The following is an 18929-nucleotide window of genomic DNA, read 5'->3' on the forward strand; positions in this document are numbered from 1 at the left end:
GTTCACAGGGGAGGAACATGGGCAGGACCAACTTTTACACACACAACTTACACATTCAGCTGCCATTATAGAATTAGCACTCAGTGGGCTGCATCTAGGCAACTAAATTGTGGCACTCTGTTATAGAATTGCCCCCCATAACATTGTAGTACCAGAGAATATTAAGGTCTCAACCCTGACTGAATTACAAAGAATAAAGACGACGTGATCACAATTTTTTGCAGCCAATAAAAATAAGATACTGGTGAATCGAAGTAGTAAAGGAGAAAAATAAGAGAATACTACTACCAATAGAAGTATCAGTACTAACCAATGATTTTGCAAATACGTAGTAAGAGACGGATTTTATTAGATACTAAGAGAATCAATTCAAGAAAGTGTGATAGAAATAGGCCCAACTGTCGTGGGTGCCACTACCTGATTAAAAGAAACTTTCATTCTCTTCTCATCTTTATATGTTATCTGTATATATTAAAACTTAGCAGCCATAAAAGGAAGCTCTTTGGCATAATGCAAGTACTAAGAAGAGTATCCTATCTAATAAAATGCACCGCCAACGTTCTGAAGCTGACTGTGTGGCTGTCTGGCTGAGGCATTCGTGCGCTGCTCTGCTGTAAAGCTACTGAACGTCACGTAGTTCTGGGAACGTCAGCCGCAGCACTGGCCAACCGCATGAGGCCCCGCTCCTGCCGCCCTTGACACAACGCCACGCCCCCCCAAGTCGCCGCCACCAGGCGTGCAGGCTTGGCCCTTCTCTCTCTGTTAGCTCTGGTCCCGCCCTCATTTCCTGTTTCCGCAATGAGGGTGGGACCAGAGCTAACACAGAGAGAAGGACCGAGGGTGCACTTCTTTAAACGCTGCTTTCCTTGAAGATGATTTTAAAAACTTGGAGCGAGTGCGGCTGGAACTGGAAGGGAGGGATGACGACCCTAGAACTGGGAGGGAGACCCTGAAACTAGGGGGGAGGGAGCGGGGAAGGGGTGGGAGGGGCAGGGCGACCCTGGAACTCGGAGGGAGGGAGGGACGAGACCCTGGAACTCGGAGGGAGGGAGGGAGGGTGACCCTGCAACTCGGAGGGGGGGCCACCCTGCAACTCGGAGGGAAGGGAGGGGGACGACCCTTGAATTCGGACGGGGGGGGGGGAACAACCCAGGAACTCGGAAGGAGGGAGGGGACGACCCTGGAACTCGGAGGGAGGGGGGCCCATGGCACACACTCTCATTCTCACACACACACTCTCTCATAGACACACTCGCACCTAGTCTCTCTCTCTCTCTCTGTCACACACACATACACTCGCACATTCACTCTCTCTCTCTCACACAGTCACTCTCACACACACTCTCTGAAACATACACACTCTGAGGAAAACCTTGCTAGCGCCCGTTTCATTGTGTTCAGAAATGGGCCTTTTTTCTAGTTATCTATATAATTTGAAAGACCGAAGTTGTACCCAGTATATTCAGGCTTACAGATGAGATTCATTTCTGTCCTTTTATGTGCAAAACAAATAGATTTGGAGGGACTGACCCTGGAGAAAGATTTAAAGCAGTCTCCATATTTTGTAGCTCTCTTTTAATCTCTGTTACTAGCCTTGAAATTAATAACTTTGCATTACTTTTTAAGAATTTCTGTTTAACCTGTACCCCCTCCACCATTTCTGTGCATGCATTCTTTTGTATTTTACTGTGATATGGCCATTTTTAATGTCAGCTTCTGTTCTATGCTATTACTACCTAGAATATTATGCAGGTAATATGCTTTGTTTTATCTGTCATGATTTTAGCTACTGATGAGAATGCAGAAAGCCATTTCTACTTTCCAGAAGTTACCTAGATATTAGAACAGTGCTGAGACTACTGCAAGTCGTTTAACAGTAAGTTAAATCTGCATTGTCAGATAAAATAAAAGGGCACCTTTGTTTTCAGAGGTGAATTGATTATAGAGGGAGATCAGCGATCAAAGGCAGCATGTAGGATTCAGTAAATATCCCTACAGTCCTCAGCCTGTGAGTGAGCTTGTATCGTGTGAAGCAGGGTATTGAGGATATGAATCAGTTCTACACAGTCAGTTGCTGCTCATTGATGATGGTATGTTGAGGGTAATTTTATAACTGGGCGCTTAGGTGAGTCCAAGAAGGATGCCTATGTGCCTTTATAAAACAGGCTTCAACTGATTTTTGTAAATATTCTGCGCATTGCTACATCTGTGTGAAATTTTAGCTGCAAATGTAGATGAGCCAGGAGTTCATTTGTATCCTGTAAGTAGATTTTACAAAAAGGAACACTATCATCATGGGTTAATATGTTAGATCACTTATATATTTTTGTGTTAGTGGCTATCCTATCCGAACCCGCCAAACAATATCAGTCTTAATAGTGGAGAAAAAAAAGATCTCAGTCAATACTTTCACTCACGTCCTTTAGCAGTCTTGTTTCTGGCCTGTACATTTATAATTGGTCAAAAATACTCTTCTCTCAACTTCCAAACTGGCTTTTCCGAAAATTGATTATACTAGTTATCAATGTAGGGACGCTACTCGTCAACCCAAATTATCTGGATTCATCCAGAAGATCCCACATATTATTTCCAATGTCCATTTATTTTCAGGTAATAAATACAAATAAAACAAAACAAAAAAGATGATATCATCTTGTTTTATAGGACTACTGTATTACATTTTTTGACTAGCTTTCAAAGGCAATACCTGCTTCTTTGGGTCAGACTGGAAGAAGAAGGTATTCCCTTCGAAAGCTGGTCAACAAATGTAGTACATTAGTCCAACAAAAAAAGGTATAATTTTATCTTCCTTTTTTGGTTTTGTTTTATTTATATTCAGTGCCTTTATGGGTTAATGTGGTTACCACACTATTTTGTTCTTCAATAACTTAAAGGAACATTTTAAAAAAACAGTCATTTGAAACATGCAGCATATGAGAGACTAGGTTTTTTTTTGACCAGTGATTATACATTTGCAGCTCAGATACATGATTCTCAAAGAGCTTGAGTGAAAGTGTAGACTGAGGTCTTTTTTTCTCAACTATTAAGACTGATATTCTTTGGCAGGTTATGATAGCCACTATCAACATAAAAATGCATAATAGATCCTTTTCCAGCAGGTATAGATTCAGTGTATTGAATGTATTATTCTGCTGTCCTCTACCTTCATTTTGTTAGGTGATAATTTAATACATAAGGTCCCAGGCGAGTTTGAGTTCTTCCAACGTGTTATACATGTGAACCATTTTGATTTGTTATTGGCATAGCAGGTATATTAAATAAAATTGTGAGTAATTTCTGTGATTTAGTGCACGTGGAGGGGCATAATTGAACGGGGCGCCCAAATTTTCCTGAGGACATCCTTGCAGGATGTCCCGGCGAAGGGGCGTGGAAACCCGTATTATCAAAACAAGATGGGCGTCCATCTTTCGTTTTGATAATACGGTTGGGGATGCCCAAATCTCAACATTTAGGTCAACCTTAGAGATGGTCGTCCCCGGTTTTCGGCAATAATGGAAACCGAGGACGCCCATCTTAGAAACGACCAAATGCAAGCCCTTTGGTTGTGGGAGGAGCCAGCATTCGTAGTGCACTGATCCCCATGACATGCCAGACACCAACCAGGCACCCTAGGGGGCACTGCAGTGGACTTCAGAAATTGCTCCCAGGTACATAGCTCCCTTACCTTGTGTGCTGAGCCCCCAAAATCCACTCCCCACAACTGTACAACACTACCATAGCCCTAAGGGGTGAAGGACACCTAGATGTGGGTACAGTGGGTTTTGAAGGGCTCACATTTACCACCACAAGTGTAACAGGTGGGGGTGGGATGGGCCTGGGTCCACCTGCCTGAAGTGCACTGCACCCACTAAACTGCTCCAGGGACCTGCATACTGCCGTCATGGAGCTGGGTATGACATTTGAGGCTGTCAAAAAATATTTTAAAAGTTTATTTTTTTAGGGTGGTAGTAGGGGTTAGTGACCACTGGGGGAGTAAGGGGAGGTCATCCCTGATTCCCTCTGATGGTCATCTGGTCAGTTCGGGCACCTTTTTGAGGCTTGGTCGCAAGAAAAAATGGACCAAGTAAAGTTGTCCAATTGCTCATCAGGGACGCCCTTCTTCTTTCCATTATCGGCCGAGGACGCCCATGTGTTAAGCATGCCTCAGTCCCGCCTTTGTTATGCTTCCGACACGCCCCCGTGGTCGTCCCTGCGACGGAAAGCAGTTGAGGGCGCCCAAAATTGGCTTTCGATTATTCCGATTTGGGTGACCCTGGGAGAAAGACGCCCATCTCCCAATTTGTGTCGAAAGATGGGCGCCCTTCTCTTTTGAAAATGAGCCCAATAGAGGCCCTTTTATTAAGCCTTAGTAGGTCTACCGTGCGCCAAATCGACCCTACTGCTGGGGTACTGTGGGCACCCCGTGGTAGTTTATGAAGTTGATGCGCACGGTTTCCCACAGTAGAAAATAATTTTCTATTTTCTGCTGCAGGGGGCGTTCCCGGCAGTTATCGGTAGCGTGGCCACATTGCTGCAAGCTGCCTGATCACCACACGAGTAGTGTGTGAGCATTTACTGCCTTCTATGTAGGTGATGGTAAAGGCTCAGGCAGTAAATAGCCACGCACTAATTTTTATATTAGCAAATAGCCATTTACTGCCCCATTAAAAAAAAAAAGCCTTTATCCTGCTGCCGTAAAAAATGGCCCTGCACGTGCTGATTTCACATGCCAAAACTAGCGCAGTCCACTTTTTACTGCAGCTTTGTAAAAGGGCCCCCGTAAACAGGCTGAGACCATTACATCACTCATGATTCCACTCACTTTTCTTTACTAAAATGGCAACCTTATTATTTATTTATTTATTTATTGCATTTATACCTCACATTTTCCAACCTGTGGCTTACAATTAGCTTAGTAGAAAGCAGTTTACATATTAGAAGCAATGTGGTGTGAACAGTATTGTACAGTCAGAATAGTCCAGTTAGAATCATTCAAGTTCGAGGGTAAGGAATGGTGTCCTGTATGCTGTTGTGCTAGGTGATGAGTAGTACCTCTGCGTGTCCCAAAATAATCCTCTGTCAAATGAAAATTCCATTGTGAAGTCATTACTGTACCTTTAAGAAAAATATAGTCCTTGCTAGCTTTTCTATGGAGATGGAAGAAGTATGTATCGGAACCATATACTTTATCCCAAGAAACTGAACTCAAAAAGAGATTTTTGTAGTCTGGGCATTTGTTATATACAAATACAGTTTCCTGTATTGAAGACATGTTTCATTGCATTTATTTTGATCTGTTTTGGTAAATGTTTCTGCCACTCCTTACCAGAACTACTGTATCAGGTTACTTGAAAAGCATTATCTTAATGGTTTTTACTTGACAAGTAATCTAGGGCCCTGTTTACTAAGCTGCGTTAGCGTTTTTAACGAGACCACAATTAGAGCACGCACTAGCCGTGCAGGCGCCTATAGGAATATTGTAGGCACGTACACGGTTAATGCATGTATATGGTTAACGTGTTAAAAACGCTAACGCACCTATAACACAGCTTAGTAAACAGGGCCCCTAGGCCAGTGATGGCAAACCTATGGCACGCAGAGCCCTCTCTGTTGGCACGCGCGCCATCGCTGGTCCGCCTGCCCCCCTCCAACCAAGCACCAGGCCGCCTGCCCTCCCACCGAGCACCAGGCCGCCCGCCCGCCCGCCGTCCCTCCAAGCATCAGGGCCCCCCTCCTCCGAAATTTAAAAGGCATACCTGGTCGGGGTTAAGGTGGCGTCCGCAGCGGCAGCGAAAAGTGTGTTGTTTGCTCGGCGCGCCTTTGGCCTTCCCTTCTGTCTCTCAAGCTCTGGTCCTGCCCTCATTGCCTGTTTCCGCAAGGGTGGGACCAGAGCTTGAGAGACAGACGGGAAGGCCGAAGGCGCGCCGAGCAAACAACACACTTTTCGCTGCCGACGCTGCCTTAACCCCGACCAGGGATGCCTTTTAAATTTTGGAGGGGGGGGGGGACCTGGTGCTCGGTGGGAGGGAGGGCTGGTGCTGAGTGGGAGGGAGGCCTGCCTGATGCTGGGTGCTGGGTGGGAGGGAGGGAGGCCTGATGCTGGGAGGGAGGCCTGCCTGGTGCTGGGAGGGCAGGGGGGCAAGGAGGGTGGCTGGACATGGGTGGCTGAAGGGGAGGGCAGGGTGAGAGGAGGGTGGCTGGAGGGGAGGGCAGGGGGGAGAGGAGGGTGGCTGGACATGGGTGGCTGGAGGGGAGAGGAGGGTGGCTGGACATGGGTGACTGGAGGGGAGAGGAGGGTTGCTGGACATGGATGGAGGGCAAGAAATGAAGAAGAAAGGAGGAAAGTAAAGAAATAAATGGAAAGGAAGCCCTGGAAACGGAGTTAAGAGAACAGATAGAGAGCAGCAGAATCAGAGACTAGGACCAATATGGATAGAAAAACAAAATCACCAGACAACAAAGGTAGAAAAAGTCATTTTATTTTCATTTTAGTGTTTGGAATATGTCCAATTTGAGAACTTACATCTGCTGTCTTATTTTGCACTGGGTTTACTGGAGCTGTAACAGCTTACAGAAATGATTTATAATGAAAAAAAAAATCATATTTTTTTCTCCAATACTAGTATAATATTTTCAATGATGTCTGTTTATATGCGCCATGGCTGGTGTAAGGGGTGTGGTTATCATAGGGGTGGAGTCATATGTGGTGACCCCATCCATAATGAGTACCGGCACCTGTTATTCAGGTTAAATTGCCCTGTTGGCACTTTGCAATAAATAATTAGATTTTGGGTTGCTGTTTGGGCATTCGGTCTCTGAAAGGTTCGCTATCACTGCCCTAGGCCGTTAATATATTCCATACTTTTCTTTCTCCTTTTTTTTGTGTACTTTTCCTAGGATACTGAGATCTTTTGGAAGATGAGTCTTGCTGGATTATGCATTTTTTTCTTCCAAATAAGCAGCATCTGTTGAATGAGAAAAGTGCTTGAATGGCAGATGATGACAATGACTGAAGCCAAAAAATTAATGGGTGCTTCATTCTCCAGTGACTGAGCAAAAAAATGGTATAACTTCTATCCCAACCCTTCCCTATTTTATGTTGTTGTTATACATAATATAAATTCATACAAAAGAGAAGTCTAACTAGATTAACAAGAAATTCAAAATTCTATTTATATAAAGAATAAAGTTTTTCACATTAGCTAAAGAAAAATTACATTCCTATATAAATGTTAATATAATTTTGCTTAAATCTTGCATACATAGTCACATGCTTATTTCCCCATCTTTTCCCTTCCTTTTTGTTTTTCTGTGCCCGGTGTTTACAGTGGGAGGTGAAGCATGCAGGTCTTGGCAGAACACCACAAAACAAGCAGCACAGTAATTACGTGACGCAAACTTTTTTTTTTTTTCATAAAGGTTTCTAGCACAATTGGGAATTCAGTTCAGCAGAAAGAAGAGGTAGCAGCTCTGTGAAGGATCATCCAGAATTCTCAAAAAGTTTTTATATTAGGTATATTTTTCAGAAAAGTCTTGGAGCAACCTGCATGAACCTCTTAAGCTTGCCTTTCATTACTGTTCAGCAGTTAAACTAAAGGAATTAAGCAGAGGTGCTGTTGTTTGGAAAGTTTTCTTTTGGCATTGTTTCTGTTTATGTGCTCTCTCGCTGTTTGGATTCCTTGAGTCACTGCTGGAAGATGACAAAAGGATTTAGAAGACCACCTTTTTGCAGCTTTTAGGTTCTGCTGTACTTAAACAGTGAAATTATCTCCTTGCCTACTGGAACTGGAAGCTTTTCGTTATGCTAGAGTAGCTGTTTTATTTGAAGAATGAGATGGAAGTTCAGTTATATTTGTAAAGATTGGATTCATTCCTTTTTGCACTTCCTAATGTGTTTTTAATAATGCAGTTTTGTTGCATTAGATTAATTATAATCTAATCTCTCCATTCTTATTTGGATTTAAACTTATACTTTTAGCTCCTGTTCTACATTTGTCCAAAAATAAAATATTTTTGTTCTGATTTTTTTTTATTTAATAAGGATTGATCCAAGTGCAGAGGGGTCACTGCATTATTCTTATCTGCAAAGGCACCTGCTGTGAAAGATTATTCCCTGAAAATCAGCTTCTCTGCTTGTGAAACGGAATGTGAAGATGTCTTGGAAGAGAAATTATTTTTCAGTGGGACGAGGTGGTGTGCAGGGGATGTTGATACCTCGCAGTACAACCTCCATAGCACCCAGTAAAGGCCTCATCAATGAACCAGGGCAGAACAGTTGCTTTCTTAACAGTGCACTGCAGGTAAGGAAATTGACTTTTATCTCTGTTTCTGTCAGTAATATGTTTAGAATTCCTCCTTCACAATGTGTGCTTTTGACTTTCAGGAGATATATAGATAGGTAACAGTTCATGAGGACAAAATATCTGTTTGTAAAACTATATAGTCCCCTAGACTACGTGGTTTGATTAGACACCTGTAATTAATACTTCTTTGGAGAGTGAGTCCTTGGCTAATATGGAGTCATAACACTGTGAGAACCTAAAAACTGCAAAAATGTTGATATTTTATGCTATGGGTTGAATATGTTTTAAAAATGTCTACATAAGCCAAATTCATAGTCTTCCAGAATCTCTTGTTTTGTAAAACTCTGAAAACATTTTTATATGCATTTTAATATATGTTCTGATAATTTAGCAAATGATCTTTGTATTTCATATTTTATTGTAACCCACTTGGATTCCTTGTTGACGTAAGCAGGATATAAATAAAAAAATTAAATAGAATAGAATGTATAGTTAAAACCACTGAACTAGAGTATTGATGAGAGAAACTGGGTATTTTAAGGACACATCATGGAAAATAATTTTTATTGTACTATTAAATGAATTCTAGAAATGACCAAAGGATCACTCGTATCCAGTTCTAAAGAATTCAAGAAAGACAGTCCATAACTGAAAATGAATGAGATCCTACTGAAACTCTGACAATTCTAGAGGCTTGAAACTTTGACACCTGAGCTTTCAGAGGAACATCTCAATTTGTGTCATCATTTACTAGTTATCCCTCAACTCGGCTGTGCCTGGAATCCACATGTGATTTAGAATTTTACTGTCTTGCTCCACTGTTGTGGAATTCAGTGCTTCTCTATCTACATTTAGGGGGTAATTCTGTTGTTGGGCTTTTCCATTTAAGCACCCCAAGGCCGTGTGGTAGGAGCCTATTCAGTAATGGACTTATGCTGCTTGTATGCCATCCATAGAGCTGGTGAAATTGCCAGTATCTAAATATGGCAGGACGCATGTAACTTGCAGTATTCCTAAGTTACCCTCATAAATGGGACTTACACCTATGTCCTACCAATTTTCCTACCTTGTGTATGGTCTCCTTGCATATACCCACTGTGTTAAGCAGGTATTTACAGAGAGGAGTGGCCTAGTGGTTAGGGTGGTGGACTTTGGTCCTGGGGAACTGAGGAACTGAGTTCAATGCCCACTTCAGGCACAGGCAGCTCCTTGTGACTCTGGGCAAGTCACTTAACCCTCCATTGCCCCATGTAAGCTGCATTGAGCCTGCCATGAGTGGGAAAGCGCGGGGTACAAATGTAACAATAAAAAAAATAGCACATACACAGTGCATTCTTGCTATTCACGATGGTATAGTACATAAAAACACTTAAATTTGCGACTTCCAAAACAAAGTCCATATGGGAAAATAGGGGTTAGGTTCCACCTATACTTATGTTTCCATGAAACTATGGAAAATAAATAGTTATTCCTTATGGGAAAAACAGGGTTAGGTTTCTGCATGGGACAGCACTTAACACAAATCTATACTGGAACTCCCTTTTTTTTTTTTTTTAAATGGGCTTGCTGAGAAACCAAATAGAAAATACAGTATGTTGCAAGCACATTTTTTTTTTTAATTTTCTGTACCACTTGCAGTAGTAACTTTTTTAAACAAATTGCACAGAACAGTGCTGGAAAATAAATACTGTGCAGTGTCACACAACAGTAAGCAATTAGTGTACTCATCAACCAGTGCTGAATACTGTTTTTCACCATATTTTATATGTTTATAACAAATTATTTACTTGCAAGTGGGTAACATTATGAAACATTAAACCACCAACATTATGAAAGCAGTGTTTGAAAACACAGTAACACCTAAAGAACTAGAATGCAACAGATCTGCTTGCGAGGGAGACAGAGAGGTTTGCTCCTCCTGCATAGATGGAGACGACGAAGGCATGAATCCTGGCTGGTTGACTTCTGCCGGATTGAACAGCCTTGCACCTCCAGAATGATTGTAGATGATGAAGATGAAGATGCAGATGCTGGGGGGAGGGGGTTGACTTCTGCCAGATCAACCTCAGGTGCCTTGGTCTTGCGACTTGTTGACTGAAAAAACTGTCAGCCTTGTCTCTTGGCTTCCTTCTCCTTAAGTGTCTCAGTGTAAGGGGCAAATGCAGAGCTTGCGAGATGCTTAAATTTTAGACTGAGCTCCAAGATGGGATCACATTCCTCCATGTCACTGAACGCTTTTTCCAACGTTGATACCCATTCTGCTATTTTTGCTGCTGTGAGAGGCATGATTTTTGGAGTCTTAGCTGTCTTTTCATCATTATCATATTGACACACAATAACAGGGTGGCACGATCTTTAAATGTCTTAAAACCAGGGGCTTTGGCTGCCATTTTTGGTATATATGTCCGTAGCCCAGTCTGCTTGCAAAGCAAGCCAGTCTGATCGACATTGAAGACCTGCTCTGCCACATAACCCTTTTCTTCTATCACATTTAGCATGTATTTTTATAATTCTTCTGCAGCTTCGTTGTCAGCTGAATCTGCCTCGCCTGAAAGGCTTACATCATTAATTACATATAACCTTTTAAAACGCACAAGCCAACTAGAAGGTTTCACGTTTTTCTGGCCCTGTGTGACATGTTTATAAATCTGTTTGGCTTTCATACTCACAGCAGTGCTGTCCACTATGCTTTTTTATTTTGTCATACACCATTTGCTTTATCCACACATTTACCCGCTTTTCCATCTTTTCCAGTGGCTCATCACAAACCACCGATGTTTTTTGGGATCTTTTTGGCGTGGCTTCACGAACAGACTGACGAATATCTGCATCTTTTTGCCGGTGGATCGGATTGTTGATTCATTAACATTAAACTTGTGGCCAACAGCAGAAACAGACATACCAGAACAAAGCTTATCTTAGCACTAAGACGTATTTCATGTTTCTTTCTTTTAAAATTGGTAGCTTGCAACTTGCTCCCTGGACGCTTGGTGCCAATTTCCAGAATCAAACACCAAAAACACGAAAGTGAAAACAAAAGAAGGCTGTTTTAAAACGTGCATGCCTGCGAATATGCGAACAAAGTGACGTGAATGGCAAATTACGACCTCTGTTTGCACTTCCGTGAATGTACAAAATAGTGAATACTGATCGCGTGAATAGCAAGAACGCACTGTACATATGCATGTGTATGTCAGTATTCTGTACATTTATGTACATAACCTATCTGTAAATGTAAGCGCCTGATTAATAGAATTGCCCTTTTAGAGTCTTCCCTGCTCGTTTAAGTCGGGATTAAAAATGTATTTTCCTAAGTGTCCAGCTGCACCATCCTGTATGATTAGGTTGTACCCCCTTCCTATGCAGTTAGAAGGTAGAGAAATTGACTCTTCCCAGTGACATCACCAGTATAAGGCCTATTGCTCTGTGGAAAACTTCAGTATTGTCTTTCTCTGCAGCAGATGGTAGGTTGTGAGGGTTGGTGCACCTTGTTCCTGGCCTATCTCTCAGCCATGCAGGCTAAGGCTGCACCGCGTGGTACAGCCTAATAGCCTTGCCTATAGGAAATCTTTAATTTGGTTAGGTTGCCTGGTCTGCTATTGTTCTGTTGCAGGGGAATAAAGCTAGTTTAAAATAAATTAGAGAAAAAAAGGGCAAAGCAAACAACTAAAAAAACAACAAAAACCCCTCCACACCCAAGAACCGGGGGGGGGGGGGGGGGGGGGGGGGGGGGGAGAGGTGGCAGAAACCCAGCAAGTCCCAGGCTACAGTTAGCTCCAGGTTCACAGTGTAGGCCCATGCACACTTGCCAAGGACAGCTGCTGGCTCCCTCTGCCCCTGATGTCAGCTGAGGCTGCTCCTGCCTCGGCATCGGAACCCATGGTTCTGATGCCTTTAGTGGGAACGGCAACCATTTTAGTTTCTCTTGATTGGTTTACTTCCTATCTGTGCTCCTAGATCTTGTGACTTCTGAGGCAGACATTGATTCACTGAAACACAGATCTGTGTCAAATTTGGCTACACTTGCATACTTCTCATTATTTATTTCCTGGTGGAACTTGTTGCAATAAACTTTTTTATATATATCATTATATTTTCTCCTTTTGTTTATGAATCCATTGGTCCACTCCTACTCTTCCCCCTGTTTTGCTTTTGCACCCTCATGCATCTCTGGAGCCTGTGGCAGAACCAGAGATTCTAGAACCACCTGGCTTCTTAGGGCCATGGAAAGACCCTAGCCTGAAGGGCCTATAAGGGCCTGTAACAGGCCCAGACTGATGCCTATCCACCCGAAACTGGCCTCCTCCCTTCGTCCTAAGGGCTTGGTAGTGGAGGCACAGTGGGATCCTTTCTCATGCAAATATCTAAAATATATATAAGCACCTAAACATAAATATATGTACGTATAAATAATGAATGAAAAATATTTAATACATAAAACATAAAAAATTTTACTATATAAAATTAACAAAAGAAACTTTTTTTATGTATTTGTTTATTAGGATTTATTAACCGCCTTTATGAAGAGATTCACACAAGGCGGTGTACAGTAGGAATTATGTGACGCATAAATAAGGAAGTTAAAATAACACAAGGAACCAGAAAAGCTCTTTCATATGGTATAGAGGTATAATCCTGGCGATTCATCATCCAGTCTCTTAAATATTTTAGTAAGTGCGATTATACAGTTTCAAATTTAGAAGCCTAAACACCCATTCTGCCAACTTGATTTTAGGGTTTCCCTGCCCAGCAAAACTTTGACAGTACTCTGTTAGGCAATGTTAAATCCTTTTTCAGTAAACAAATAGGGAGTAGTTTCACATGATTGTGCCCGATAATGACAATGGGAGGGTTATCCAATTCGCCAGCTGCCTCTAAGTTAGTTCTAAGAGCTTACTAAAATTAAGAGAGTAGAGGAAATTAGCATTAACTGTAAACTGAATTCCCAGATAGCTGGATAATTCCTCCATCCACTGTAAAGGAAAGGCATTCCCCCATTCCTGTCGAATAATCTATTGTATTGTGGACTGAAGACCAAGTTGCAGCCTTGCAAATCTCCCCCAAGGAGGCTGACCTGAATAAAATGTAAATGAACTAACATTGAATATATATATATATATATATATATATATATATATATATATATATATAAATATAGAGACAAGACAAGGAACAAAATGGCAAGGACAAATCAAGATTAGAGTATGCATATTTAGTATCACATCATTTCTTATGCTATGAATTTATATTGTTGGGCAGACTGGATGGACCGTACAGGTCTTTATCTGCTGTCATCTACTATCTTATTTAATAATTCTCACCACCAACGTTCTAATGTGGGACTGCCTGTGTCCGTGGCTCCTGGAGTTGCTGAGCAAGGCTCTGTAGCCAGGATGACATCACTCACAGCTGATTCCAAGGCAAGGGGAGAAGTTCCCTACTCCTTCTCCTGCCTGGGAATCAGCTGTCAGTGCGCTGCTCCCTGCCACTTCAGAGCAAGTGGCAGGGAGCGGCACATCAAAAAACTACAAGCGCGGAAACAAAGAACCCCCCCCTCTTTGGAGCTTCACCCAAGCCCCCTCCCTCGGCACTTCACCCAAGCCCCCCCCCTCGGCACATCACCCCCCCCCCAAAGCACATCAAGCCCCCCCCCTGCAGCCACCCATGTCCAGCTACCCTCCTCTCCCCTTCCCTCCTCCAGCCTCCCGTCCTAAGACCCTCCTCTCCCCCTGCCCCCTTGCAGCCACCCATGTCCAGCGGCGACCCTGCTCTCTCACCTGCCCCTCCTTCATCCACCCAGGTTGTGTTTAACGAAATCTTCGGGGCAGGCAGGAAAGATCCACGTTCCTGCCTGCCCAGCGCTGGCGCTGCTGACACTCCCCCGATGCCGGATCACTGTTCAAAATGGCCGCCGATACTTACAAGGGCGGCCTCCAAGACTTCAACAGAAGTCTCGGCGGCCATTTTCAACAGCGATCCAGCATCGGGGGAGCATCAGCAGTGCCAGCAGGGGGCAGGCAGGAATATGGATCTTTCCTGCCTGCCCCAAAGATTTCGTTAAACACAACCTGGGTGAATGAAGGAGGGGCAGGTGAGAGAGCAGGGTCGCTGGACATGGGTGGCTGGAGGGGGGGCAGGGGGAGAGCAGGGTTGCTGGGCATGGGTGGCTGCAGGGGGGGGGCAGGGGGACAGGAGGGTCGCCGCTGGACATGGGTGGCTGCAAGGGGGCAGGGGAGAGGAGGGTCGCAGGACATGGGTGGCTGGAGGGGGGCAGGGAAGAGGAGGGTTGCTGGATATTGGTGGCTGGAGCGGGGGAGAGGGGAGGGTCGGTGGACATGGGTGGCTGCAGGGGGGGGGGCAGGGGAGGGTCAGTGGACATGGGTGGCTGCAGGGGGGGTGAGAGGGGTCCTAAGACCAGAAAGGTGAGGGGATGAGGGGGGTCCTAAGACCAGAAAGGTGGGGGGGTCCTAAGACCAGAAAGGTGGGGGTGAGGGAGGTCCTAAGACCAGAAAGGGAGGGGGAGGGGGTGCACACTCACTCTCTCACACTCTTATCACATACACTGTCTCTGACATACTTTCTGTCTATCACACTCTACATCTCTCACACACACTCTCTCTCAAACATACACTCCGAGGAAAACCTTGCTAGCGCCCGTTTCATTTCTGACAGAAACGGGCCTTTTTTTACTAGTGTTACTATGTTATGTATGCATGTTTGTAGCACTTGGCCTTTCATTTTATGTTTGTTTTTAATCTACATATACTAAAGTGCATAGATTTGCCAAGGTGCAGTTTCTCCAAGTGTTTTCTAAGCATAAGCTCAATTAGATATGTTCCTTGTCTTTTACTACTACTACTTAACATTTCTAGAGCGCTACTAGGGTTACGCAGCGCTGTACAATTTAACAAAGAAGGACGGTCCCTGCTCAGATGAGCTTACAATCTAAAGGACAAAATGTCAAGTTGGTGTAGTCTAGATTTCTGAGTATAGGTGTGGTGGTTAGGTGCCGAAGGCGACATTGAAGAGGTGGGCTTTGAGCAGTGATTTGAAGATGGGCAGGGAGGGGGCTTGGCGTATGGGCTCAGGGAGTTTGTTCCACGCTTGAGGTGAGGCGAGGCAGAAAGGGCGGAGCCTGGAGTTGTCAGTGGTGGAGAAGGGTACTGAAAGGAGGGATTTGTCTAGAGTGCGGAGGTTAGGGGTAGGAACGTAAGGGGAGATGAGGGTAGAGAGGTAAGGAGGGGCTGTAGATCGAGTGCATTTGTAGGTTAGTAGGAGAAGCTTGAACTGTATGCGGTACCTGATCGGAAGCCAGTGAAGTGACTTGAGGAGAGGGGTGATATGAGTATATCGGTCCAGGCGGAAGATAAGACGTGCAGCCGAGTTCTGAATGGACTGAAGGGGGGATAGATGGCTAAGTGGGAGGCCAGTGAGGAGTAGGTTGCAGTAGTCAAGGCGAGAGGTAATGAGAACGTGGATGAGAGTTCGGGTGGTGTGCTCAGAGAGGAAAGGGCGAATTTTGCTGATGTTAAAGAGGAAGAAGCGACAGGTCTTGGCTATCTGCTGGATATGTGCAGAGAAGGAGAGGGAAGAGTCGAAGATGACACCGAGGTTGCGGGCAGATGAGACGGGGACGATGAGGGTGTTAACTGAAATAGAGAGTGGAGGGAGAGGAGAAGTGGGTTTGGGTGGGAAGACAAGAAGTTCGGTCTTGGCCATGTTCAGTTTCAGGTGACGATTGGACATCCATGCAGCAATGTCGGATAAGCAGGCCGATACTTTGGCCTAGGTTTCTGCAGTGATGTCTGGTGTGGAGAGATAAAGCTGGGTGTCGTCGGCATAGAGATGGTAGTGGAAACCATGAGATGAAATCATGGAGCCCAGGGAAGAGGTGTAGATTGAAAAAAAGGAGAGGTCCAAGGACAGATCCCTGGGGGACTCTGACAGAGAGCGGGATAGGGGAGGAGGATGAACCATGAGAGTGTACTCTGAAGGTACGATGGGAGAGATAAGAGGAGAACCAGGAGAGGACAGAGCCCTGGAATCCAAAGGAGGACAGAGTGTCAAGAAGTAAGTTATGATTGACAGTGTCAAAGGCGGCGGATAGATCGAGGAGGATGAGGATGGAGTAGTGACCTTTGGATTTGGCGAGGAGTAGGTCATTGCAGACTTTAGATAGTGCCGTTTCTGTCGAGTGCAGGGGGCGAAAGCCGGATTGAAGCGGATCGAGGATGGCATGAGAGGAGAGAAAATCGAGGCAACGGCTGTGGACGGCGCGTTCAAGTATCTTGGAGAGGAAAGGTAGGAGGGAAATGGGGCGGTAGTTAGAGGGACAGGTAGGGTCAAGTGATGGCTTTTTGAGGAGGGGTGTGACTGCGGCATGCTTGAAGGTGTCCGGGACAGCTGCAGTTGAAAAAGAGAGGTTAAGGATATGACAGATAGGGGGGGTTGATAGTAGGAGAGATGGTGTTAAGTAAGTTGGTGGGGATGGGGTCTGAGGAACAGGTGGTGCATTTCGAGGAGGAGAGGAGATGGGCGGTTTCCTCTTCGGTGATATCAGGAAAAGAGGAGAAGGAGGCCTGGGTTGGTTGGTTGAGGGAGTGGGTAATGGGATGAAGAGGAGGGGAGGGTTTGGTGGTGAATTCAAGGTTGATCTTCTAGACCTTGTCACGGAAGTAGTCAGCCAGTGATTGAGGAGAGAGTGAGGGGGGGTGGGAGCGAAGGGCATTTTGAGGAGGGAATTGAGGGTGGCAAAGAGACAACGAGGGTTAGAGCTGAGGGAATTGGTCAGTTGGGTGTAATAGTCCTGTTTGGCGAGGAATAGGGAGGACTGGAAGGAGGATAACATGAATTTGTAGTGAATGAAATCAGTATGGGTGCGAGATTTCCTCCATAGGCATTCTGCCGATCGGGTGCAGGAGCGAAGGTATCGGGTGCCAGGGGTCAGCCATGTAGTCAGTTTGTGTTTACATTTTATTGTCCATTTACCCCCAAATTCTCTATATATGGCATTAAAAATTGTGCTTCGAATTTAAGTGAATAATGAGCCAATTAGCGCTGATAATTGGGCCCTCATAATTGATCAGTGTTAACTGGCATTAATTTTAATTTACGCATGGCTCCAAAAAGGGGGATCATGGGCAGATCCTGCAATTTATGAATGCTGTTATAGAATAAGGGGTTCCCGCAATTTTTGAACGCTGTTATAGAATAAGGGGATCTGCGCCTAATTTAGGTGCAAGAATTTATACCAGGGTTTAGTTGGTGTAAATCTTCATGCCAGAAGTTTTTCACAGATCTTGGCACTAAGCGCTGTTCTATAAATGGCGCCTAACTTTTGAGCACCATTTATAGAAATGCACTTAGTGCTATTTTGGTTTTTTTTTTTTTTACACCATTTATAGAATTTGGTCCTTAATGTTTATTATTTTCTTAAGTTTCTTAATCAACATTTTATGAATGTTTTAACTTTTTGAGTTAGTGTCATTTTACATTTGTGAATATTTTCCAATTATGAAATTATAGATTAAGGGTTTCCTTTACAAAGTGGTGCTACTGATTAGTGGCAAGTTGAATGTGAAGAAGGCCATTCAATCCCCATGGGCTTCTTTGCATTCAGTATATGCTAATTGGTAGCGCTGCTTTATAAAAGGAGCCAAGTTTCTTTTGTTAATTTTATGTATTTTTTGCATCCTTTTGTATAATTTATGTATTAGAATTTTAATATTCATGATTTATATGTTTATATGTACATGTATTTGTTTTAGATGCTTATTCATATGTATTTTAGATATTCAGATTTATATATTGATAGGAAACAAACCAATCTGTGCTCCTAGATTTTTTTTTACTCCTGAGGCAGGCGTTGATTCGTGGAAACGCCTGCGTATGCCTTGTAGCGCTATAGAAATGCTAAATAGTAGTAGTAGTAGTAGGTCTGTGTCAAGTTTGGCTACACTTGCACACCTTTCATTATTTCCTGGTGGAACTTGTTGCAATAAACTTTTTTATTATGCCTTCTCTTTTTGTTTTTTTTAACCCATTGGTCCACCCCTACTGTTCACCCTGTTTTGCTTTTGCATGTTTGTAGGGGTTGTTGTTTCTTCTTCTTTTCTTGTTCTTTTTGCACAAGGAGGGTATGCTGGCCCCTCACTGGCTCAGACAGTGGATCCCTTCAGCTGTGAGTGGGCCCATGTCACCTTGGACCGATGGGTCCTTGAGGTGATCAGGTGGGGCTACATTCTAGAGTTTGCTTATCCAGTCCATGATGCCTTCATGGTGTTCCCCTGTGCCTCAGCAGCAAAGTGCCAGGCTGTCTTGGTCACTCTCCAGCATTTGTTAGATCCAAGTACAGTAGAACCAGTGCAGACTTCAGAGCAGAGACAAAGTCGCTACTCTGTTTATTTCAAGATCCCAAATAAAGGTGGTTTCTTCTGGCCCATCCTTAACCTTAAAGGGGTCAATGTATGCCTCAAAGACCTGTGCTTTCAGATGGAGATGTTACAATCTGTGATCACTTCCATCTATTTGGGTGAGTTTCTTATCTTTCTGGATATTTTCAGAGGCTTTACCAGCATATTCCCATCAGGTTCAACCTCAAGTACTTCCTGCATTTTTCTTTTCTGG

At 43.9% G+C, this 18929-nt stretch overlaps 1 protein-coding gene across 9 annotated transcripts in view; it reads left to right on the top strand.

The window, feature by feature from the left end:
- USP54 (ubiquitin specific peptidase 54) overlaps window positions 1–18929 on the top strand; it is a 479705-nt gene that overhangs the window by 143880 nt on the left and 316896 nt on the right. For 7 of the 9 annotated variants that reach the window (XM_030203404.1, XM_030203402.1, XM_030203407.1 and 4 more), the window contains 4 exons: window positions 1787–1876; window positions 6898–7064; window positions 7420–7513; window positions 8042–8300. In XM_030203404.1, coding sequence (XP_030059264.1) covers window positions 8154–8300 — 147 coding nt within the window. In that variant the 5' untranslated portion in view covers window positions 1787–1876; window positions 6898–7064; window positions 7420–7513; window positions 8042–8153. The remainder of the gene's footprint in view (window positions 1–1786; window positions 1877–6897; window positions 7065–7419; window positions 7514–8041; window positions 8301–18929) is intronic. The other 2 variants (XM_030203406.1, XM_030203403.1) reach the window with 2 other exon arrangements.

The sequence above is a fragment of the Microcaecilia unicolor genome, chromosome 5 (genome assembly GCF_901765095.1).
Source record: "Microcaecilia unicolor chromosome 5, aMicUni1.1, whole genome shotgun sequence".
Lineage (NCBI taxonomy): Eukaryota > Metazoa > Chordata > Amphibia > Gymnophiona > Siphonopidae > Microcaecilia > Microcaecilia unicolor.